The 22,690-nt window shown below is 58.0% G+C and overlaps 1 protein-coding gene across 1 annotated transcript in view; it reads left to right on the plus strand.

Annotated features, from left to right (window-relative positions):
* Positions 1-22,690, plus strand: part of OBSCN (obscurin, cytoskeletal calmodulin and titin-interacting RhoGEF) — a 452,890-nt gene that overhangs the window by 303,590 nt on the left and 126,610 nt on the right. The window contains 6 exon segments of the mRNA XM_044292830.1: positions 963-1,032; positions 2,573-2,610; positions 2,730-2,846; positions 4,155-4,306; positions 5,906-6,106; positions 7,333-7,415. Coding sequence (XP_044148765.1) covers positions 963-1,032; positions 2,573-2,610; positions 2,730-2,846; positions 4,155-4,306; positions 5,906-6,106; positions 7,333-7,415 — 661 coding nt within the window.

A 22,690-nucleotide genomic window follows, 5' to 3' on the forward strand; every position in this document is an offset into this window, starting at 1 on the left:
ATGGTGGAGGTGGATGGGTGCCAGTTTCCATGGTGGTGTTGGAGGAATGCCTGTCTCTATGGTTGGGGGTGGAGGGTTACCAGTCTCCCTTGTGGGGGTGGATGGGTCCTGGTTTTCCATTGTGGGGGTGGATGGGTCCTGGTTCTCCATGGTGGGGGTGGATGGGTCCTGGTTCTCCATGGTGGGGGTGGATGGGTCCTGGTTCTCCATGGTGGGGGTGGATGGGTCCTGGTTCTCCATGGTGGGGGTGGATGGGTCCTGGTTCTCCATGGTGGGGGTGGATGGGTGCCAGTCTCCATGGTGGGGGTGGATGGGTCCTGGTTCTCCATGGTGGGGGTGGAGGGGTCCTGGTTCTCCATGGTGGGGTTGGATGGGTGCCGGTCTCCATGATGGGGGTGGATGGGTCCTGGTTCTCCATTGTGGGGGTGGATGGGTGCCGGTCTCCATGGTGGGGGTGGAGGGGTCTTGGTTCTCCATGGTGGGGGTGGAGGGGTCCTGGTTCTCCATGGTGGGGGTGGAGGGGTCCTGGTTCTCCATGGTGGGGTTGGATGGGTGCCAATCTCCATGATGGGGGTGGAGGGGTCCTGGTTCTCCATTGTGGGGGTGGATGGGTGCCGGTCTCCATGGTGGGGGTGTATGGTCCTGGTTCTCCATGGTGGGGGTGGATGGGTCCTGGTTCTCCATGGTGGGGGTGGAGGGGTCCTGGTTCTCCATGGTGGGGGTGGAGGGGTCCTGGTTCTCCATGGTGGGGGTGGATGGGTCCTGGTTCTCCATGTTGGGGGTGGAGGGGTCCTGGTTCTCCATGGTGGGGGTGGATGGGTCCTGGTTCTCCATGGTGGGGGTGGAGGGGTCCTGGTTCTCCATGGTGGGGGTGGAGGGGTCCTGGTTCTCCATGGTGGGGGTGGAGGGGTGCCGGTCTTCAGGTTGAGGAGTCATAGATGACTTCCATTCTTGTGTTACAGAAAAGGAGGCGCAGATTCTTGCAGAAGCTGATAAGATTGTGAAGGACATTTTGGGGTCATCTGTGCCAGGGTGAGTACAAGGGCAGCCCCTTATCTCTCTGTAGTGTGCAGGATGAGTGTAAGGGCAGCCCCTTATCTCTAGTGTTCAAGGTGGGTGTCAGGGGAGCCCTTATTTTTCTGTACTGTGCAGGGTGAGTGTCAGGGCAGCCTCTTATCTCTAGTGTGCAGGGTTTCAGGGCAGCCTCTTATCTCTAGTGTGCAGGGTGTCCGGGCAGCCCCTTATCTCTCTGTAATGTGCAGGGTGTCAGGGCAGCCCCTTATCTCTCTGTAGTGTGCAGGGTGTCAGGGCAGCCCCTTATCTCTCTGTAGTGTGCAGGGTGTCAGGGCAGCCCCTTCTCTCTCTGTAGTGTGTAGGGTGTCAGGGCAGCCTCTTATCTCTCTGTAGTGTGCAGGGTGTCAGGGCAGCCCCTTCTCTCTCTGTAGTGTGCAGGGTGTCAGGGCAGCCCCTTATCTCTCTGTAGTGTGCAGGGTGTCAGTGCAGCCTCTTCTCTCTGTGTAGTGTGCAGGGTGTCAGGGCAGCCCCTTCTCTCTCTGTAGTGTGCAGGGTGTCAGGGCAGCCCCTTATCTCTCTGTAGTGTGCAGGGTGTCAGGGCAGCCTCTTATCTCTCTGTACTGTGCAGGGTGTCAGGGCAGCCTCTTATCTCTCTGTAGTGTGCAGGGTGTCAGGGCAGCCCCTTATCTCTGTAGGGAGCAGGGTGTCAGGGCAGCCCCTTCTCTCTCTGTAGTGTGCAGGGTGTCAGGGCAGCCCCTTCTCTCTCTGTAGTGTGCAGGGTGTCAGGGCAGCCTCTTATCTCTCTGTAGTGTGCAGGGTGTCAGGGCAGCCCCTTATCTCTGTAGGGAGCAGGGTGTCAGGGCAGCCCCTTCTCTCTCTGTAGTGTGCAGGGTGTCAGGGCAGCCCCTTATCTCTGTAGTGTGCAGGGTGTCAGGGCAGCCTCTTATCTCTCTGTAGTGTGCAGGGTGTCAGGGCAGCCTCTTATCTCTCTGTAGTGTGCAGGGTGTCAGGGTAGCCTCTTATCTCTCTGTAGTGTGCAGGGTGTCAGGGCAGCCCCTTATCTCTGTAGGGAGCAGGGTGTCAGGGCAGCCCCTTCTCTCTCTGTAGTGTGCAGGGTGTCAGGGCAGCCCCTTATCTCTGTAGTGTGCAGGGTGTCAGGGCAGCCTCTTCTCTCTCTGTAGTGTGCAGGGTGTCAGGGCAGCCCCTTATCTCTGTAGGGAGCAGGGTGTCAGGGCAGCCCCTTCTCTCTCTGTAGTGTGCAGGGTGTCAGGGCAGCCCCTTATCTCTGTAGTGTGCAGGGTGTCAGGGCAGCCTCTTATCTCTCTGTAGTGTGCAGGGTGTCAGGGCAGCCCCTTATCTCTGTAGGGAGCAGGGTGTCAGGGCAGCCCCTTCTCTCTCTGCCATTCTCCCCTCCATCTTTATATCTTCTCGTCTCTCTTGGGCAGATATGAAGGAGGCGCAGACACAGAGAAGGGGCGAGTGCTACACCTGCTGGCGCCACTTATCCTTCAGCCGCTCGGCATGCTGTAGTTTGACCCGTTCTCGTTTTTTCTTGCAGAAGGATCGGGACGTCGGTGCAGCCGGCGGAGGCAGACGGTGAGTCCGTCCTGTTACAGGTCTTCTCCGCGGCGTCCTTGCGCTGCGGTCCGGTCCGTGCGGTTTCCTCTTGTGCGATGGTTCTGTGGATTAACCCTTTCCTCGCACTGATTCCGCAGGTGACTCCAGATTGGCACAGAAGACGCACATCTCATTAACGGAGGTCGGAACGGAGGAGTTCTTCCAGAAACTGACGTCACAGATCACAGAAATGGTCTCTGCGAAGATCAGTCAAGGTAACGTGTCCGAGAACGCAGCGGGTACAGGTCGCCTAGCAACCACCTACCTGCAGTCTGGGTGACCACCACGTGGCTCCATGCACGGCTCCGGCAGAGAGAAACCGCTGGAACAAGGGCCAGCCTGGGGTCTGTAGGGAGGAGCTCGTTGTGGCCCCACAGGCAACAGCACAATATTGTTCCAGCAGATCCGAGGCTGTAGACAGGCAGGGGGGCACCTACCTCTAGAGGGGTCGGATACATGGCTGTAGACAGGTAGGTGGTCACTGCCCTCTGGAAGGGTTGGATACGTGGCTGTAGACAGGTAGGTGGTCACTTCCCTCTGGAAGGGTCGGATACATGGCTGTAGACAGGCAGGGGGGCACCTACCTCTAGAGGGGTTGGATATCTGGCTGTAGACAGGTAGGTGGTGGGGTCACCATCCTCTGGAAGGGTTGGATACGTGGCATTAGACAGGTAGGTGTCACCATCCTCTGGAAGGGTTGGATACGTGGCTGTAGACAGGTAGGTGGTCACTGCCCTCTGGAAGGGTTAGATACATGGCTGTAGATAGGTAGGTGGTCACTGCCCTCTGGAAGGGTTGGATACGTGGCTGTAGGCAGGTAGGTGGTCACTGCCCTCTGAAAGGGTTGGATACGTGGCTGTAGGCAGGTAGGTGTCACCATCCTCTGGCAGGGTTGGATACGTGGCTGTAGACAGGTAGGTGGTCACTGCCCTCTGGAAGGGTTGGATACGTGGCTGTAGGCAGGTAGGTGGTCACTGCCCTCTGGAAGGGTTGGATACGTGGCTGTAGACAGGTAGGTGTCACCATCCTCTGGAAGGTCTGGATACGTGGCTGTAGACAGGTAGGTGGTCACTTCCCTCTGGAAGGGTCGGATACATGGCTGTAGGCAGGTAGGTGGTCACCATACTCTGGAAGGGTTGGATACGTGGCTGTAGACAGGTAGGTGGTCACTTCCCTCTGGAAGGGTCGAATACATGGCTGTAGGCAGGTAGGTGGTCACCATACTCTGGAAGGGTTGGATACGTGGCTGTAGACAGGTAGGTGTCACCATCCTCTGGAAGGGCTGGATACGTGGCTGTAGACAGGTAGGTGGTCACTTCCCTCTGGAAGGGTCGGATACATGGCTGTAGGCAGGTAGGTGGTCACCATACTCTGGAAGGGTTGGATACGTGGCTGTAGACAGGTAGGTGGTCACTGCCCTCTTCCTCCCCTGATAGCTTAGCTTCTATGGTACAACTCCCAGAAGAGCAGATGGTCACGGACCTCATTGGCAGGATGCTTTTCAGGATCCTCTTCTTTTCCAGCAGCTTCCCTCCGAGTACCGACAATGCCCGGCATGGACAGCGACGATGAGTCCAAGACCCCATCAGCCTCCCCGCGGCACGGCAGATCCAGGCCATCATCCATTGCTGTCGAGTCGTCATCAGAGTCCGAGGATGGAGACTCCAGAGGAGAGGTAATGTCCAGGGGGCAGCTCTCTCTAATATCGAGTCCTCCAAGGGGCAGCTCTCTCTGTATCTGGAGTCCTCCAGGGGGCAGCTCTCTCTGTATCTGGAGTCCTCCAGGGGGCAGCTCTCTCTGTATCTGGAGTCCTCCAGGGGGCAGCTCTCTCTGTATCTGGAGTCCTCCAGGGGGCAGCTCTCTCTGTATCTGGAGTCCTCCAGGGGGCAGCTCTCTCTGTATCTGGAGTCCTCCAGGGGGCAGCTCTCTCTGTATCTGGAGTCCTCCAGGGGGCAGCTCTCTCTGTATCTGGAGTCCTCCAGGGGGCAGCTCTCTCTGTATCTGGAGTCCTCCAGGGGGCAGCTCTCTCTGTATCTGGAGTCCTCCAGGGGGCAGCTCTCTCTGTATCTGGAGTCCTCCAGGGGGCAGCTCTCTCTGTATCTGGAGTCCTCCGGGGGGCAGCTCTCTCTGTATCTGGAGTCCTCCGGGGGCAGCTCTCTCTGTATCTGGAGTCCTCCGGGGGGCAGCTCTCTCTGTATCTGGAGTCCTCCGGGGGGCAGCTCTCTCTGTATCTGGAGTCCTCCGGGGGGCAGCTCTCTCTGTATCTGGAGTCCTCCGGGGGGCAGCTCTCTCTGTATCTGGAGTCCTCCGGGGGGCAGCTCTCTCTGTATCTGGAGTCCTCCGGGGGGCAGCTCTCTCTGTATCTGGAGTCCTCCGGGGGGCAGCTCTCTCTGTATCTGGAGTCCTCCGGGGGGCAGCTCTCTCTGTATCTGGAGTCCTCCGGGGGGCAGCTCTCTCTGTATCTGGAGTCCTCCGGGGGGCAGCTCTCTCTGTATCTGGAGTCCTCCAGGGGGCAGCTCTCTCTGTATCTGGAGTCCTCCGGGGGCAGCTCTCTCTGTATCTGGAGTCCTCCGGGGGCAGCTCTCTCTGTATCTGGAGTCCTCCGGGGGGCAGCTCTCTCTGTATCTGGAGTCCTCCGGGGGCAGCTCTCTCTGTATCTGGAGTCCTCCGGGGGGCAGCTCTCTCTGTATCTGGAGTCCTCCAGGGGGCAGCTCTCTCTGTATCTGGAGTCCTCCGGGGGGCAGCTCTCTCTGTATCTGGAGTCCTCCGGGGGGCAGCTCTCTCTGTATCTGGAGTCCTCCAGGGGGCAGCTCTCTCTGTATCTGGAGTCCTCCGGGGGGCAGCTCTCTCTGTATCTGGAGTCCTCCGGGGGCAGCTCTCTCTGCATCTGGAGTCCTCCGGGGGGCAGCTCTCTCTGCATCTGGAGTCCTCCAGGGGGCAACTCTCTCTGCATCTGGAGTCCTCCAGGGGGCAGCTCTCTGTATCTGGAGTCCTCCGGGGGGCAGCTCTCTCTGTATCTGGAGTCCTCAAGGGGGCAGCTCTCTCTGTATCTGGAGTCCTCCAGGGGGCAGCCCTCTCTGTATCTGGAGTCCTCCAGGGGGCAGCCCTCTCTGTATCTGGAGTCCTCCAGGGGGCAGCTCTCTGTATCTGGAGTCCTCCAGGGGCAGCTCTCTCTGTATCTGGAGTCCTCCAGGGGGCAGCCCTCTCTGTATCTGGAGTCCTCCAGGGGGCAGCTCTCTGTATCTGGCTCACTTTGTGACTTGTGTGTTGTCAGATCTTCGACATCTACATGGTGACGGCAGATTACAGCCCCATAACAGCCGATAAGGAGACAATCACCCTGAAGGAGGGGCAGTACGTGGAGGTGCTGGACTCCGCTCATCCCCTCAAGTGGCTCGTCCGAACAAAACCCACCAAATCCAGTGCCTCCCGGCAGGGCTGGGTGTCCCCGGCGTACCTGGACAAACGGCTGAAGGTAAGAGTCACCTGGTGTAAGGGGAGGGAAACTGCATGAGGGGGAGGAGTCACCTGATGTAAGGGGAGGAAAACTGCATGAGGGGGAGGAGTCACCTGATGTAAGGGGAGGGAAACTACATGAGGGGGAGGAGTCACCCGATGTAAGGGGAGGGAAACTACATGAGGGGGAGGAGTCACCTGGTGTAAGGGGAGGGAAACTACATGAGGGGGAGGAGTCACCTGATGTAAGGGGAGGGAAACTGCATGAGGGGGAGGAGTCACCTGATGTAAGGGGAGGGAAACTACATGAGGGGGAGGAGTCACCTGATGTAAGGGGGGAAACTGCATGAGGGGGAGGAGTCACCTGATGTAAGGGGAGGGAAACTACATGAGGGGGAGAAGTCACCTGATGTAAGGGAAACTACATGAGGGGGAGGAGTCACCTAAAGTAAGGGGGGAACTACATGAGGGGAGGAGTCACCTGATGTAAGGGGGGGAACTACATGAGAGGAGGAGTCACCTGATGTAAGGGGAGGGAAACTACATGAGGGGAAGGAGTCACCTGATGTAATGGGAGGGAAACTACATGAGGGGGAGGAGTCACCTGATGAAAGGGAACGGAAACTACATGAGGGGGAGGAGTCACCTGATGTAAATGTAAGGGGAGGGAAACTACATGAGGGGAGGAGTCACCTGGTGTAAGGGGAGGGAAACTACATTAGGGGGAGGGGTCACCTGGTGTAAGGGGAGGGAAACTGCATGAGGGGAGGAGTCACCTGGTGTAAGGGGAGGGAAACTGCATGAGGGGAGGAGTCACCTGGTGTAAGGGGAGGGAGACTACATGAGGGGAGGAGTCACCTGGTGTAAGGGGAGGGAAACTACATTAGGGGGAGGAGTCACCTGGTGTAAGGGGAGGGAAACTACATGAGGGGGAGAAGTCACCAGATTTTAGAGAAGGCAAACTACACGAGGGGGAGGAGTCATCTGATGTAAGGGGAGGGGAATTACATGAGGGGAGGAGTCTGACAACTTTGCTTTCATGGTAAAATCTGTCAGATCATAGACATAGGTTAGAGTCATCAGCCTGTGGGAGGTAGAGACACAGGATACCCCAGAAGTGTCAGGTAGGTGTGGAATGGGGTCTGGGAACCCTGACTCTGCTGACACATAGGACTTTGCGGACATTTATGGCCCCCGTCTCCTCATCGCGCTCTCGCTCACAGGAATGTTGTTTTTTCTTTGTAGTTGTCCCCGGAATGGGGAGCAGGAGATGTGGTGGAGCACCCCGGGGAGACCGTCTCTGAGGAGGAGTACAAGAAGAGGCTCAGGTAATGACAGCCCACCACACTGAGGTCACCACCTGTGTCAAGGTCACTGGTGATGTCACCAATATCAGTGATGCCGGATGAAGGTGGCAGACCGCGACCGAAACGCGTAGCATGCTTTAAGTTGCTACTTACTCTGAAGTCCTCCGGTGCAGCGTGGCAGAGTGTCTCCTGTGATGTCACTGAGGATGTCGCCAATATGAATAATGTCACTGAGGATGTCACCAATATGAATGAGGTCACTGAGGATGTCACCAATATGAATGATGTCACTGAGGATGTCGCCAATATGAATGAGGTCACTGAGGATGTCGCCAATATCAATGATGTCACTGAGGATGTCACCAATATGAATGAGGTCACTGAGGATGTCACCAATATGAATGAGGTCACTGAGGATGTCACCAATATGAATGAGGTCACTGAGGATGTCGCCAATATCAATGATGTCACTGAGGATGTCACCAATATGAATGAGGTCACTGAGGATGTCACCAATATGAATGAGGTCACTGAGGATGTCACCAATATGAATGAGGTCACTGAGGATGTCGCCAATATCAATGATGTCACTGAGGATGTCACCAATATGAATGATGTCACTGAGGATATCACCAATATGAATGATGTCACTGAGGATGTCACCAATATCAGGGATGTCACTGAGGATGTCACCAATATCAGTGATGTCACCAATATGAATGAGGTCACTGAGGATGTCACCAATATCAGTGATGTCACCAATATGAATGAGGTCACTGAGGATGTCGCCAATATGAATGAGGTCACTGAGGATGTCACCAATATGAATGATGTCACTGAGGATGTCGCCAATATGAATGATGTCACTGAGGATGTCACCAATATGAATGAGGTCACTGAGGATGTCGCCAATATGAATGAGGTCACTGAGGATGTCACCAATATGAATGATGTCACTGAGGATGTCACCAATATGAATGAGGTCACTGAGGATGTCACCAATATGAATGAGGTCACTGAGGAAGTCACCAATATGAATGAGGTCACTGAGGATGTCACCAATATGAATGATGTCACTGAGGATATCACCAATATCAGGGATGTCACTGAGGATATCACCAATATGAATGATGTCACTGAGGATGTCACCAATATCAGGGATGTCACTGAGGATGTCACCAATATCAGTGATGTCACCAATATGAATGAGGTCACTGAGGATGTCACCAATATCAGTGATGTCACCAATATGAATGATGTCACTGAGGATGTCACCAATATCAGTGATGTCACCAATATCAGTGATGTCACCAATATGAATGATGTCCCTGAGGATGTCTCCAATATCAGTGATGCAGTACGCACGGAGCGCCCGGTCCTTCCTGGTGTCACGCTGTTAGTGACACTGATGGTCGGCCATGTGACTGCGTTTACCAGAACTGTTTGTGCTGCTGTGAGAGGAGCGCGTGGTCACATGGAGGGAGCGCTGCTCCCAACCGAGCGGGATCTCCGTGCCAGATGAGCGAGAACAAAAACAGCAAAAATGGTCTTCTGGGCGCTGGACACTAAAACTGTAATTTATTGCACATAAATCATTAAAAACAATAGAAAGGACTAGCAGAGGATGACGCGTTTCGGAGACGGTCCGCCTCCCTCCTGGTAACGAGCAGATGATTGGTCCATGATGACTGCTCAGTTATTCCATCCAGTAGACATGGAGATCTTTCTCTCGCCCTAAACGTCCAGCCCCAGAGATCCCTGCGGCATCAGATCCATGGAAGTGTCCGTGTGCTCCTTGTGGCCAGTGTGAGCTCTGCGGCGTCAGATCCATGGAAGTGTCCGTGTGCTCCTTGTGGCGAGTGTGAGCTCTGCGGCATCAGATCCATGGAAGTGTCCGTGTGCTCCTTGTGGCCAGTGTGAGCTCTGCGGCGTCAGATCCGTGGAAGTGTCCGTGTGCTCCTTGTGGCCAGTGTGAGCTCTGCGGCGTCAGATCCGTGGAAGTGTCCGTGTGCTCCTTGTGGCCAGTGTGAGCTCTGCGGCGTCAGATCCGTGGAAGTGTCCGTGTGCTCCTTGTGGCCAGTGTGAGCTCTGCGGCATCAGATCCGTGGAAGTGTCCGTGTGCTCCTTGTGGCCAGTGTGAGCTCTGCGGCATCAGATCCATGGAAGTGTCCGCGTGCTCCTTGTGGCCAGTGTGAGCTCTGCGGCGTCAGATCCGTGGAAGTGTCCGTCTGCTCCTTGTGGCCAGTGTGAGCTCTGCGGAGTCAGATCCATGGAAGTGTCCGTGTGCTCCTTGTGGCCAGTGTGAGCTCTGCGGCGTCAGATCCATGGAAGTGTCCGTGTGCTCCTTGTGGCCAGTGTGAGCTCTGCGGCGTCAGATCTATGGAAGTGTCCGTGTGCTCCTTGTGGCCAGTGTGAGCTCTGCGGCGTCAGATCCATGGAAGTGTCCGTGTGCTCCTTGTGGCCAGTGTGAGCTCTGCGGCGTCAGATCCATGGAAGTGTCCGTGTGCTCCTTGTGGCCAGTGTGAGCTCTGCGGCGTCAGATCCATGGAAGTGTCCGTGTGCTCCTTGTGGCCAGTGTGAGCTCTGCGGCATCAGATCCATGGAAGTGTCCGTGTGCTCCTTGTGGCCAGTGTGAGCTCTGCGGCGTCAGATCCATGGAAGTGTCCGTGTGCTCCTTGTGGCCAGTGTGAGCTCTGCGGCGTCAGATCCAGTGGAAGTGTCCGTGTGCTCCTTGTGGCGAGTGTGAGCTCTGCGGCGTCAGATCCATGGAAGTGTCCGTGTGCTCCTTGTAGCCAGTGTGAGCTCTGCGGCGTCAGATCCATGGAAGTGTCCGTGTGCTCCTTGTGGCGAGTGTGAGCTCTGCGGCATCAGATCCATGGAAGTGTCCGTGTGCTCCTTGTGGCCAGTGTGAGCTCTGCGGCGTCAGATCCGTGGAAGTGTCCGTGTGCTCCTTGTGGCCAGTGTGAGCTCTGGCGGCGTCAGATCCGTGGAAGTGTCCGTGTGCTCCTTGTGGCCAGTGTGAGCTCTGCGGCATCAGATCCGTGGAAGTGTCCGTGTGCTCCTTGTGGCCAGTGTGAGCTCTGCGGCATCAGATCCATGGAAGTGTCCGCGTGCTCCTTGTGGCCAGTGTGAGCTCTGCGGCGTCAGATCCGTGGAAGTGTCCGCGTGCTCCTTGTGGCCAGTGTGAGCTCTGCGGAGTCAGATCCATGGAAGTGTCCGGTGCTCCTTGTGGCCAGTGTGAGCTCTGCGGCATCAGATCCATGGAAGTGTCCGTGTGCTCCTTGTGGCCAGTGTGAGCTCTGCGGCGTCAGATCCATGGAAGTGTCCGTGTGCTCCTTGTGGCGAGTGTGAGCTCTGCGGAGTCAGATCCATGGAAGTGTCCGTGTGCTCCTTGTGGCCAGTGTGAGCTCTGCGGAGTCAGATCCATGGAAGTGTCCGTGTGCTTCTTGGTGGCCAGTGTGAGCTCTGCGGCATCAGATCCGTGGAAGTGTCCGTGTGCATCCTTGTGGCCAGTGTGAGCTCTGCGGCATCAGATCCGTGGAAGTGTCCGTGTGCTCCTTGTGGCGAGTGTGAGCTCTGCGGAGTCAGATCTATGGAAGTGTCCGTGTGCTTCTTGTGGCCAGTGTGAGCTCTGGCGGCATCAGATCCGTGGAAGTGTCCATGTGCTACCTTGTGGCCAGTGTGAGCTCTGCGGCATCAGATCCATGGAATGTCCGTGTGCTCCTTGTGGCCAGTGTGAGCTCTGCGGCGTCAGATCCATGGAAGTGTCCGTGTGCTCCTTGTGGCCAGTGTGAGCTCTGCGGCATCAGATCCATGGAAGTGTCCGTGTGCTCCTTGTGGCCAGTGTGAGCTCCACGGCATCAGATCCATGGAAGTGTCCGTGTGCTCCTTGTGGCCAGTGTGAGCTCTGCGGCGTCAGATCCATGGAAGTGTCCGTGTGCTCCTTGTGGCCAGTGTGAGCTCTGCGGCATCAGATCCGTGGAAGTGTCCGTGTGCTCCTTGTGGCCAGTGTGAGCTCTGCGGAGTCAGATCCATGGAAGTGTCCGTGTGCTCCTTGTGGCCAGTGTGAGCTCTGCGGCGTCAGATCCGTGGAAGTGTCCGCGTGCTCCTTGTGGCGAGTGTGAGCTCTGCGGCGTCAGATCCATGGAAGTGTCCGTGTGCTCCTTGTGGCCAGTGTGAGCTCTGCGGCGTCAGATCCATGGAAGTGTCCGTGTGCTCCTTGTGGCGAGTGTGAGCTCTGCGGCGTCAGATCTATGGAAGTGTCCGTGTGCTCCTTGTGCCAGTGTGAGCTCTGCGGCGTCAGATCCATGGAAGTGTCCGTGTGCTCCTTGTGGCCAGTGTGAGCTCTGCGGCGTCAGATCCATGGAAGTGTCCGTGTGCTCCTTGTGGCCAGTGTGAGCTCTGCGGCGTCAGATCCATGGAAGTGTCCGTGTGCTCCTTGTGGCCAGTGTGAGCTCTGCGGCATCAGATCCATGGAAGTGTCCGTGTGCTCCTTGTGGCCGAGTGTGAGCTCTGCGGCGTCAGATCCGTGGAAGTGTCCGTGTGCTCCTTGTGGCCAGTGTGAGCTCTGCGGCGTCAGATCCATGGAAGTGTCCGTGTGCTCCTTGTGGCCAGTGTGAGCTCTGCGGAGTCAGATCCATGGAAGTGTCCGTGTGCTCCTTGTGGCCAGTGTGAGCTCTGCGGCGTCAGATCCATGGAAGTGTCCGTGTGCTCCTTGTGGCCAGTGTGAGCTCTGCGGAGTCAGATCATGGAAGTGTCCGTGTGCTCCTTGTGGCCAGTGTGAGCTCTGCGGCGTCAGATCCTATGGAAGTGTCCGTGTGCTCCTTGTGGCCAGTGTGAGCTCTGCGGAGTCAGATCCATGGAAGTGTCCGTGTGCTCCTTGTGGCCAGTGTGAGCTCTGCGGCGTCAGATCCATGGAAGTGTCCGTGTGCTCCTTGTGGCCAGTGTGAGCTCTGCGGCAGTCAGATCAATGGAAGTGTCCGTGTGCCTCCTTGTGGCCAGTGTGAGCTCTGCGGCGTCAGATCCTATGGAAGTGTCCGTGTGCTCCTTGTGGCCGAGTTGAGCTCTGCGGCGTCAAGATCCTATGGAAGTGTCCGTGTGCTCCTTGTGGCCAGTGTGAGCTCTGCGGCGTCAGATCCATGGAAGTGTCCGTGTGCTCCTTGTGGCCAGTGTGAGCTCTGCGGCCTCAGATCCATGGAAGGTGTCCGTGTGCTCCTTGTGGCCAGTGTGAGCTCTCGGCGTCAGATCCATGGAAGTGTCCGTGTGCTCCTTGTGGCCAGTGTGAGCTCTGCGGCGTCAGATCCATGGAAGTGTCCGTGTGCTCCTTGTGGCGAGTGTGAGCTCTGCGGCGGTCAGATCCATGGAAGTGTCCATGTGCTCCTTGTGGCCAGTGTGAGCTCTGCGGCGTCAGATCCATGGAAGTGTCGTGTGCTCCTTGTGGCCAGTGTGAGCTCTGCGGCATCAGATCCATGGAAGTGTCCGTGTGCTCCTTGTGGCCAGTGTAAGCTCTGCGGCATCAGATCCATGGAAGTGTCCGCGTGCTCCTTGTGGCGAGTGTGAGCACTGCGGCGTCAGATCCATGGAAGTGTCCGTGTGCTCCTTGTGGCCAGTGTGAGCTCTGCGGTGTCAGATCCATGGAAGTGTCCGTGTGCTCCTTGTGGCCAGTGTGAGCTCTGCAGCGTCAGATCCGATGGAAGTGTCCGTGTGCTCCTTGTGGCCAGTGTGAGCTCTGCGGCGTCAGATCCATGGAAGTGTCCGTGTGCTCCTTGTGGCCAGTGTGAGCTCTGCGGCATCAGATCCGTGGAAGTGTCCGTGTGCCTCCTCTGCGGCCAGTGTGAGCTCTGCGGCATCAGATCCATGGAAGTGTCCGTGTGCTCCTTGTGGCCAGTGTGAGCTCTGCGGCATCAGATCCATGGAAGTGTCCGTGTGCTCCTTGTGGCCAGTGTGAGCTCTGCGGCGTCAGATCCGTGGAAGTGTCCGTGTGCTCCTTGTGACGAGTGTGAGCTCTGCGGTGTCAGATCCATGGAAGTGTCCGTGTGCTCCTTGTGGCCAGTGTGAGCTCTGCGGCGTCAGATCCATGGAAGTGTCCGCGTGCTCCTTGTGGCCAGTGTGAGCTCTGCGGCATCAGATCCGTGGAAGTGTCCGTGTGCTCCTTGTGGCGAGTGTGAGCTCTGCGGCGTCAGATCCATGGAAGTGTCCGTGTGCTCCTTGTGGCCAGTGTGAGCTCTGCGGCGTCAGATCCATGGAAGTGTCCGTGTGCTCCTTGTGGCCAGTGTGAGCTCTGCGGAGTCAGATCCATGGAAGTGTCCGTGTGCTCCTTGTGGCCAGTGTGAGCTCTGCGGAGTCAGATCCATGGAAGTGTCCGTGTGCTCCTTGTGGCCAGTGTGAGCTCTGCGGCATCAGATCCGTGGAAGTGTCCGTGTGCTCCTTGTGGCCAGTGTGAGCTCTGCGGCGTCAGATCCATGGAAGTGTCCGTGTGCTCCTTGTGGCCAGTGTGAGCTCTGCGGCATCAGATCCATGGAAGTGTCCGTGTGCTTCTTGTGGCCAGTGTGAGCTCTGCGGCGTCAGATCCATGGAAGTGTCCGTGTGCTGCTTGTGGCCAGTGTGAGCTCTGCGGCGTCAGATCCATGGAAGTGTCCGTGTGCTCCTTGTGGCCAGTGTGAGCTCTGCGGCGTCAGATCCATGGAAGTGTCCGTGTGCTCCTTGTGGCCAGTGTGAGCTCTGCGGCGTCAGATCCATGGAAGTATCCGCGTGCTCCTTGTGGCGAGTGTGAGCTCTGCGGCGTCAGATCCATGGAAGTGTCCGTGGGCTCCTTGTGGCCAGTGTGAGCTCTGCGGCGTCAGATCCATGGAAGTGTCCGCGTGCTTCTTGTGGCCAGTGTGAGCTCTGCGGAGTCAGATCCATGGAAGTGTCCGTGTGCTCCTTGTGGCCAGTGTGAGCTCTGCGGCGTCAGATCCATGGAAGTGTCCGTGTGCTCCTTGTGGCCAGTGTGAGCTCTGCGGCGTCAGATCCGTGGAAGTGTCCGTGTGCTCCTTGTGGCCAGTGTGAGCACTGCGGCGTCAGATCCATGGAAGTGTCCGTGTGCTCCTTGTGGCCAGTGTGAGCTCTGCGGCATCAGATCCATGGAAGTGTCCGTGTGCTCCTTGTGGCCAGTGTGAGCTCTGCGGCGTCAGATCCATGGAAGTGTCCGTGTGCTCCTTGTGGCCAGTGTGAGCTCTGCGGAGTCAGATCCATGGAAGTGTCCGTGTGCTCCTTGTGGCCAGTGTGAGCTCTGCGGAGTCAGATCCATGGAAGTGTCCGTGTGCTCCTTGTGGCCAGTGTGAGCTCTGCGGCGTCAGATCCATGGAAGTGTCCGTGTGCTCCTTGTGGCCAGTGTGAGCTCTGCGGCGTCAGATCCATGGAAGTGTCCGTGTGCTCCTTGTGGCCAGTGTGAGCTCTGCGGCGTCAGATCTATGGAAGTGTCCGTGTGCTCCTTGTGGCCAGTGTGAGCTCTGCGGAGTCAGATCCATGGAAGTGTCCGTGTGCTCCTTGTGGCCAGTGTGAGCTCTGCGGAGTCAGATCCATGGAAGTGTCCGTGTGCTCCTTGTGGCCAGTGTGAGCTCTGCGGCGTCAGATCCATGGAAGTGTCCGTGTGCTCCTCTGCGGCGAGTGTGAGCTCTGCGGCATCAGATCCGTGGAAGTGTCCGTGTGCTCCTCTGCGGCGAGTGTGAGCTCTGCGGCGTCAGATCCATGGAAGTGTCCGAGTGCGCCTTGTGGCCAGTGTGAGCTCTGCGGCATCAGATCTATGGAAGTGTCCGTGTGCTCCTTGTGGCCAGTGTGAGCTCTGCGGCGTCAGATCCATGGAAGTGTCCGTGTGCTCCTTGTGGCCAGTGTGAGCTCTGCGGCATCAGATCCATGGAAGTGTCCGTGTGCTCCTTGTGGCCAGTGTGAGCTCTGCGGCGTCAGATCCATGGAAGTGTCCGTGTGCTCCTTGTGGCCAGTGTGAGCTCTGCGGCGTCAGATCCATGGAAGTGTCCGTGTGCTCCTTGTGGCCAGTGTGAGCTCTGCGGCGTCAGATCCATGGAAGTGTCCGTGTGCTCCTTGTGGACAGTGTGAGCTCTGCGGCGTCAGATCCATGGAAGTGTCCGTGTGCTCCTTGTGGCCAGTGTGAGCTCTGCGGAGTCAGATCCATGGAAGTGTCCGTGTGCTCCTTGTGGCCAGTGTGAGCTCTGCGGCATCAGATCCATGGAAGTATCCGCGTGCTCCTTGTGGCCAGTGTGAGCTCTGCGGCGTCAGATCCATGGAAGTGTCCGTGTGCTCCTTGTGGCCAGTGTGAGCTCTGCGGCGTCAGATCCATGGAAGTGTCCGTGTGCTCCTTGTGGCCAGTGTGAGCTCTGCGGCGTCAGATCCATGGAAGTGTCCGTGTGCTCCTTGTGGCCAGTGTGAGCTCCGCGGCGTCAGATCCATGGAAGTGTCCGTGTGCTCCTTGTGGCCAGTGTGAGCTCTGCGGCATCAGATCCGTGGAAGTGTCCGTGTGCTCCTTGTGGCCAGTGTGAGCTCTGCGGAGTCAGATCCATGGAAGTGTCCGTGTGCTCCTTGTGGCCAGTGTGAGCTCTGCGGCGTCAGATCCGTGGAAGTGTCCGTGTGCTCCTTGTGGCCAGTGTGAGCTCTGCGGCGTCAGATCCGTGGAAGTGTCCGTGTGCTCCTTGTGGCGAGTGTGAGCTCTGCAGCGTCAGATCCATGGAAGTGTCCGTGTGCTCCTTGTGGCCAGTGTGAGCTCTGCGGCGTCAGATCCATGGAAGTGTCCGTGTGCTCCTTGTGGCCAGTGTGAGCTCTGCGGCGTCAGATCCGTGGAAGTGTCCGTGTGCTCCTTGTGTCCAGTGTGAGCTCTGCAGCGTCAGATCCATGGAAGTGTCCGTGTGCTCCTTGTGGCGAGTGTGAGCTCTGCAGCGTCAGATCCATGGAAGTGTCCGTGTGCTCCTTGTGTCCAGTGTGAGCTCTGCGGTGTCAGATCCATGGAAGTGTCCGTGTGCTCCTTGTGGCCAGTGTGAGCTCTGCGGCGTCAGATCCGTGGAAGTGTCCGTGTGCTCCTTGTGGCGAGTGTGAGCTCTGCGTTGTGTCAGATCCATGGAAGTGTCCGTGTGCTCCTTGTGGCCAGTGTGAGCTCTGCGGCGTCAGATCCATGGAAGTGTCCGTGTGCTCCTTGTGGCGAGTGTGAGCTCTGCGGCGTCAGATCCATGGAAGTGTCCGTGTGCTCCTTGTGGCCCGTGTGAGCTCTGCGGCGTCAGATCCATGGAAGTGTCCGTGTGCTCCTTGTGGCGAGTGTGAGCTCTGCAGCGTCAGATCCATGGAAGTGTCCGTGTGCTCCTTGTGGCCAGTGTGAGCTCTGCGGCGTCAGATCCATGGAAGTGTCCGTGTGCTCCTTGTGGCCAGTGTGAGCTCTGCGGAGTCAGATCCATGGAAGTGTCCGTGTGCTCCTTGTGGCCAGTGTGAGCTCTGCGGAGTCAGATCCATGGAAGTGTCCGTGTGCTCCTTGTGGCCAGTGTGAGCTCTGCGGCGTCAGATCCATGGAAGTGTCCGTGTGCTCCTTGTGGCCAGTGTGAGCTCTGCGGCGTCAGATCCATGGAAGTGTCCGTGTGCTCCTTGTGGCGAGTGTGAGCTCTGCGGCGTCAGATCCATGGAAGTGTCCGTGTGCTCCTTGTGGCCAGTGTGAGCTCTGCGGCGTCAGATCCATGGAAGTGTCCGTGTGCTCCTTGTAGCCAGTGTGAGCTCTGCGGCATCAGATCCATGGAAGTGTCCGTGTGCTCCTTGTGGACAGTGTGAGCTCTGCGGCGTCAGATCCGTGGAAGTGTCCGTGTGCTCCTTGTGGCCAGTGTGAGCACTGCGGCGTCAGATCCATGGAAGTGTCCGTGTGCTCCTTGTGGCCAGTGTGAGCTCTGCGGCATCAGATCCATGGAAGTGTCCGTGTGCTCCTTGTGGCCAGTGTGAGCTCTGCGGCGTCAGATCTATGGAAGTGTCCGTGTGCTCCTTGTGGCCAGTGTGAGCTCTGCGGCATCAGATCAATGGAAGTGTCCGTGTGCTCCTTGTGGCCAGTGTGAGCTCTGCGGCGTCAGATCCATGGAAGTGTCCGTGTGCTCCTTGTGGCGAGTGTGAGCTCTGCGGCGTCAGATCCATGGAAGTGTCCATGTGCTCCTTGTGGCCAGTGTGAGCTCTGCGGAGTCAGATCCATGGAAGTGTCCGTGTGCTCCTTGTGGCCAGTGTGAGCTCTGCGGCATCAGATCCATGGAAGTGTCCGTGTGCTCCTTGTGGCCAGTGTGAGCTCTGCGGCGTCAGATCCATGGAAGTGTCCGTGTGCTCCTTGTGGCCAGTGTGAGCTCTGCGGCGTCAGATCCATGGAAGTGTCCGTGTGCTCCTTGTGGCCAGTGTGAGCTCTGCGGTGTCAGATCCATGGAAGTGTCCGTGTGCTCCTTGTGGCGAGTGTGAGCTCTGCGGCGTCAGATCTATGGAAGTGTCCGTGTGCTCCTTGTGGCGAGTGTGAGCTCTGCGGCGTCAGATCCATGGAAGTGTCCGTGTGCTCCTTGTGGCCAGTGTGAGCACTGCGGCGTCAGATCCATGGAAGTGTCCGTGTGCTCCTCTGCGGCGAGTGTGAGCTCTGCGGCATCAGATCCGTGGAAGTGTCCGTGTGCTCCTCTGCGGCGAGTGTGAGCTCTGCGGCGTCAGATCCATGGAAGTGTCCGTGTGCTCCTTGTGGCGAGTGTGAGCTCTGCGGCGTCAGATCCATGGAAGTGTCCGTGTGCTCCTTGTGGCCAGTGTGAGCTCTGCGGCGTCAGATCCATGGAAGTGTCCGTGTGCTCCTTGTGGCCAGTGTGAGCTCTGCGGCGTCAGATCCATGGAAGTGTCCGCGTGCTTCTTGTGGCCAGTGTGAGCTCAGCGGCGTCAGATCCGTGGAAGTGTCCGTGTGCTCCTTGTGGCCAGTGTGAGCTCTGCGGCGTCAGATCCATGGAAGTGTCCGCGTGCTTCTTGTGGCCAGTGTGAGCTCTGCGGCATCAGATCCGTGGAAGTGTCCGTGTGCTCCTTGTGGCGAGTGTGAGCTCTGCGGCATCAGATCCATGGAAGTGTCCGTGTGCTCCTTGTGGCCAGTGTGAGCTCTGCGGCATCAGATCCGTGGAAGTGTCCGTGTGCTCCTTGTGGCCAGTGTGAGCTCTGCGGCGTCAGATCCATGGAAGTGTCCGTGTGCTCCTTGTGGCCAGTGTGAGCTCTGCGGCGTCAGATCCATGGAAGTGTCCGTGTGCTCCTTGTGGCCAGTGTGAGCTCTGCGGCATCAGATCCATGGAAGTGTCCGTGTGCTCCTTGTGGCCAGTGTGAGCTCTGCGGCATCAGATCCATGGAAGTGTCCGTGTGCTCCTTGTGGCGAGTGTGAGCTCTGCGGCGTCAGATCCATGGAAGTGTCCGTGTGCTCCTTGTGGCCAGTGTGAGCTCTGCGGCATCAGATCCATGGAAGTGTCCGTGTGCTCCTTGTGGCCAGTGTGAGCTCTGCGGAGTCAGATCCATGGAAGTGTCCGTGTGCTCCTTGTGGCCAGTGTGAGCTCTGCGGCGTCAGATCCATGGAAGTGTCCGTGTGCTCCTTGTGGCCAGTGTGAGCTCTGCGGCGTCAGATCCATGGAAGTGTCCGTGTGCTCCTTGTGGCCAGTGTGAGCTCTGCGGAGTCAGATCCATGGAAGTGTCCGTGTGCTCCTTGTGGCCAGTGTGAGCTCTGCGGCATCAGATCCATGGAAGTGTCCGTGTGCTCCTTGTGGCCAGTGTGAGCTCTGCGGCGTCAGATCCATGGAAGTGTCCGTGTGCTCCTTGTGGCCAGTGTGAGCTCTGCGGCGTCAGATCCATGGAAGTGTCCGTGTGCTCCTTGTGGCCAGTGTGAGCACTGCGGCGTCAGATCCGTGGAAGTGTCCGTGTGCTCCTTGTGGCCAGTGTGAGCTCTGCGGCATCAGATCCATGGAAGTGTCCGTGTGCTCCTTGTGGCGAGTGTGAGCTCTGCGGCGTCAGATCCATGGAAGTGTCCGTGTGCTCCTTGTGGCCAGTGTGAGCTCTGCGGCATCAGATCCATGGAAGTGTCCGTGTGCTCCTTGTGGCCAGTGTGAGCTCTGCGGAGTCAGATCCATGGAAGTGTCCGTGTGCTCCTTGTGGCCAGTGTGAGCTCTGCGGAGTCAGATCCATGGAAGTGTCCGTGTGCTTCTTGTGGCCAGTGTGAGCTCTGCGGCGTCAGATCCATGGAAGTGTCCGTGTGCTCCTTGTGGCCAGTGTGAGCTCTGCGGCGTCAGATCCATGGAAGTGTCCGTGTGCTCCTTGTGGCCAGTGTGAGCTCTGCGGTGTCAGATCCATGGAAGTGTCCGTGTGCTCCTTGTGGCCAGTGTGAGCTCTGCAGCGTCAGATCCATGGAAGTGTCCGTGTGCTCCTTGTGGCGAGTGTGAGCTCTGCGGCGTCAGATCCATGGAAGTGTCCGTGTGCTCCTTGTGGCCAGTGTGAGCTCTGCGGAGTCAGATCCATGGAAGTGTCCGTGTGCTCCTTGTAGCCAGTGTGAGCTCTGCGGCATCAGATCAATGGAAGTGTCCGTGTGCTCCTTGTGGCCAGTGTGAGCACTGCGGCGTCAGATCCGTGGAAGTGTCCGTGTGCTCCTTGTGGCCAGTGTGAGCTCTGCGGCATCAGATCCATGGAAGTGTCCGTGTGCTCCTTGTGGCGAGTGTGAGCTCTGCGGCGTCAGATCCATGGAAGTGTCCGTGTGCTCCTTGTGGCGAGTGTGAGCTCTGCGGCGTCAGATCCATGGAAGTGTCCGTGTGCTCCTTGTGGCCAGTGTGAGCTCTGCGGCGTCAGATCCGTGGAAGTGTCCGTGTGCTCCTTGTGGCGAGTGTGAGCTCTGCGGCATCAGATCCATGGAAGTGTCCGTGTGCTCCTTGTGGCCAGTGTGAGCTCTGCGGCGTCAGATCCATGGAAGTGTCCGTGTGCTCCTTGTGGCCAGTGTGAGCTCTGCGGTGTCAGATCCATGGAAGTGTCCGCGTGCTCCTCTGCGGCCAGTGTGAGCTCTGCGGTGTCAGATCCATGGAAGTGTCCGCGTGCTCCTTGTGGCCAGTGTGAGCTCTGCGGCATCAGATCCATGGAAGTGTCCGCGTGCTCCTTGTGGCCAGTGTGAGCTCTGCGGCGTCAGATCCGTGGAAGTGTCCGCGTGCTCCTTGTGGCCAGTGTGAGCTCTGCGGCGTCAGATCCATGGAAGTGTCCGTGTGCTCCTTGTGGCCAGTGTGAGCTCTGCGGTGTCAGATCCATGGAAGTGTCCGTGTGCTCCTTGTGGCCAGTGTGAGCTCTGCGGCGTCAGATCTATGGAAGTGTCCGTGTGCTCCTTGTGGCGAGTGTGAGCTCTGCGGCGTCAGATCTATGGAAGTGTCCGTGTGCTCCTTGTGGCCAGTGTGAGCTCTGCGGCGTCAGATCCATGGAAGTGTCCGTGTGCTCCTTGTGGCCAGTGTGAGCTCTGCGGAGTCAGATCCATGGAAGTGTCCGTGTGCTCCTTGTGGCCAGTGTGAGCTCTGCGGCATCAGATCCATGGAAGTGTCCGTGTGCTCCTTGTGGCCAGTGTGAGCTCTGCGGAGTCAGATCCATGGAAGTGTCCGTGTGCTTGTGGCCAGTGTGAGCTCTGCGGCGTCAGATCCATGGAGTGTCCGTGTGCTCCTTGTGGCCAGTGTGAGCTCTGCGGCGTCAGATCCATGGAAGTGTCCGTGTGCTCCTTGTGGCCAGTGTGAGCTCTGCGGCGTCAGATCCATGGAAGTGTCCGTGTGCTCCTTGTGGCGAGTGTGAGCTCTGCGGCGTCAGATCCATGGAAGTGTCCGTGTGCTCCTTGTGGCCAGTGTGAGCTCTGCGGCGTCAGATCCATGGAAGTGTCCGTGTGCTCCTTGTGGCGAGTGTGAGCTCTGCGGCGTCAGATCCATGGAAGTGTCCGTGTGCTCCTTGTGGCCAGTGTGAGCTCTGCGGTGTCAGATCCATGGAAGTGTCCGCGTGCTCCTCTGCGGCCAGTGTGAGCTCTGCGGTGTCAGATCCATGGAAGTGTCCGCGTGCTCCTTGTGGCCAGTGTGAGCTCTGCGGAGTCAGATCCATGGAAGTGTCCGTGTGCTCCTTGTGGCCAGTGTGAGCTCTGCGGCGTCAGATCCGTGGAAGTGTCCGTGTGCTCCTTGTGGCCAGTGTGAGCTCTGCGGCGTCAGATCCATGGAAGTGTCCGTGTGCTTGTGGCCAGTGTGAGCTCTGCGGCGTCAGATCCATGGAAGTATCCGCGTGCTCCTTGTGGCGAGTGTGAGCTCTGCGGCGTCAGATCCATGGAAGTGTCCGTGTGCTCCTTGTGGCCAGTGTGAGCTCTGCGGCGTCAGATCCGTGGAAGTGTCCGTGTGCTCCTTGTGTCCAGTGTGAGCTCTGCAGCGTCAGATCCATGGAAGTGTCCGTGTGCTCCTTGTGGCCAGTGTGAGCTCTGCGGCATCAGATCCATGGAAGTGTCCGTGTGCTCCTTGTGGCCAGTGTGAGCTCTGCGGCGTCAGATCCATGGAAGTGTCCGTGTGCTCCTTGTGGCCAGTGTGAGCTCTGCGGCGTCAGATCCATGGAAGTGTCCGTGTGCTCCTTGTGGCCAGTGTGAGCTCTGCGGCGTCAGATCCATGGAAGTATCCGCGTGCTCCTTGTGGCCAGTGTGAGCTCTGCGGCGTCAGATCCATGGAAGTGTCCGTGTGCTCCTTGTGGCCAGTGTGAGCTCTGCGGCGTCAGATCCATGGAAGTGTCCGCGTGCTCCTTGTGGCCAGTGTGAGCTCTGCGGAGTCAGATCCATGGAAGTGTCCGTGTGCTCCTTGTGGCCAGTGTGAGCTCTGCGGCGTCAGATCCGTGGAAGTGTCCGTGTGCTCCTTGTGGCCAGTGTGAGCTCTGCGGCGTCAGATCCATGGAAGTGTCCGTGTGCTTGTGGCCAGTGTGAGCTCTGCGGCGTCAGATCCATGGAAGTATCCGCGTGCTCCTTGTGGCGAGTGTGAGCTCTGCGGCGTCAGATCCATGGAAGTGTCCGTGTGCTCCTTGTGGCCAGTGTGAGCTCTGCGGCGTCAGATCCGTGGAAGTGTCCGTGTGCTCCTTGTGGCGAGTGTGAGCTCTGCGGCGTCAGATCCATGGAAGTGTCCGTGTGCTCCTTGTGGCCAGTGTGAGCTCTGCGGAGTCAGATCCATGGAAGTGTCCGTGTGCTTGTGGCCAGTGTGAGCTCTGCGGCGTCAGATCCATGGAAGTGTCCGCGTGCTCCTTGTGGCCAGTGTGAGCTC

This window comes from Bufo gargarizans, chromosome 5, assembly GCF_014858855.1.
Source record: "Bufo gargarizans isolate SCDJY-AF-19 chromosome 5, ASM1485885v1, whole genome shotgun sequence".
Lineage (NCBI taxonomy): Eukaryota > Metazoa > Chordata > Amphibia > Anura > Bufonidae > Bufo > Bufo gargarizans.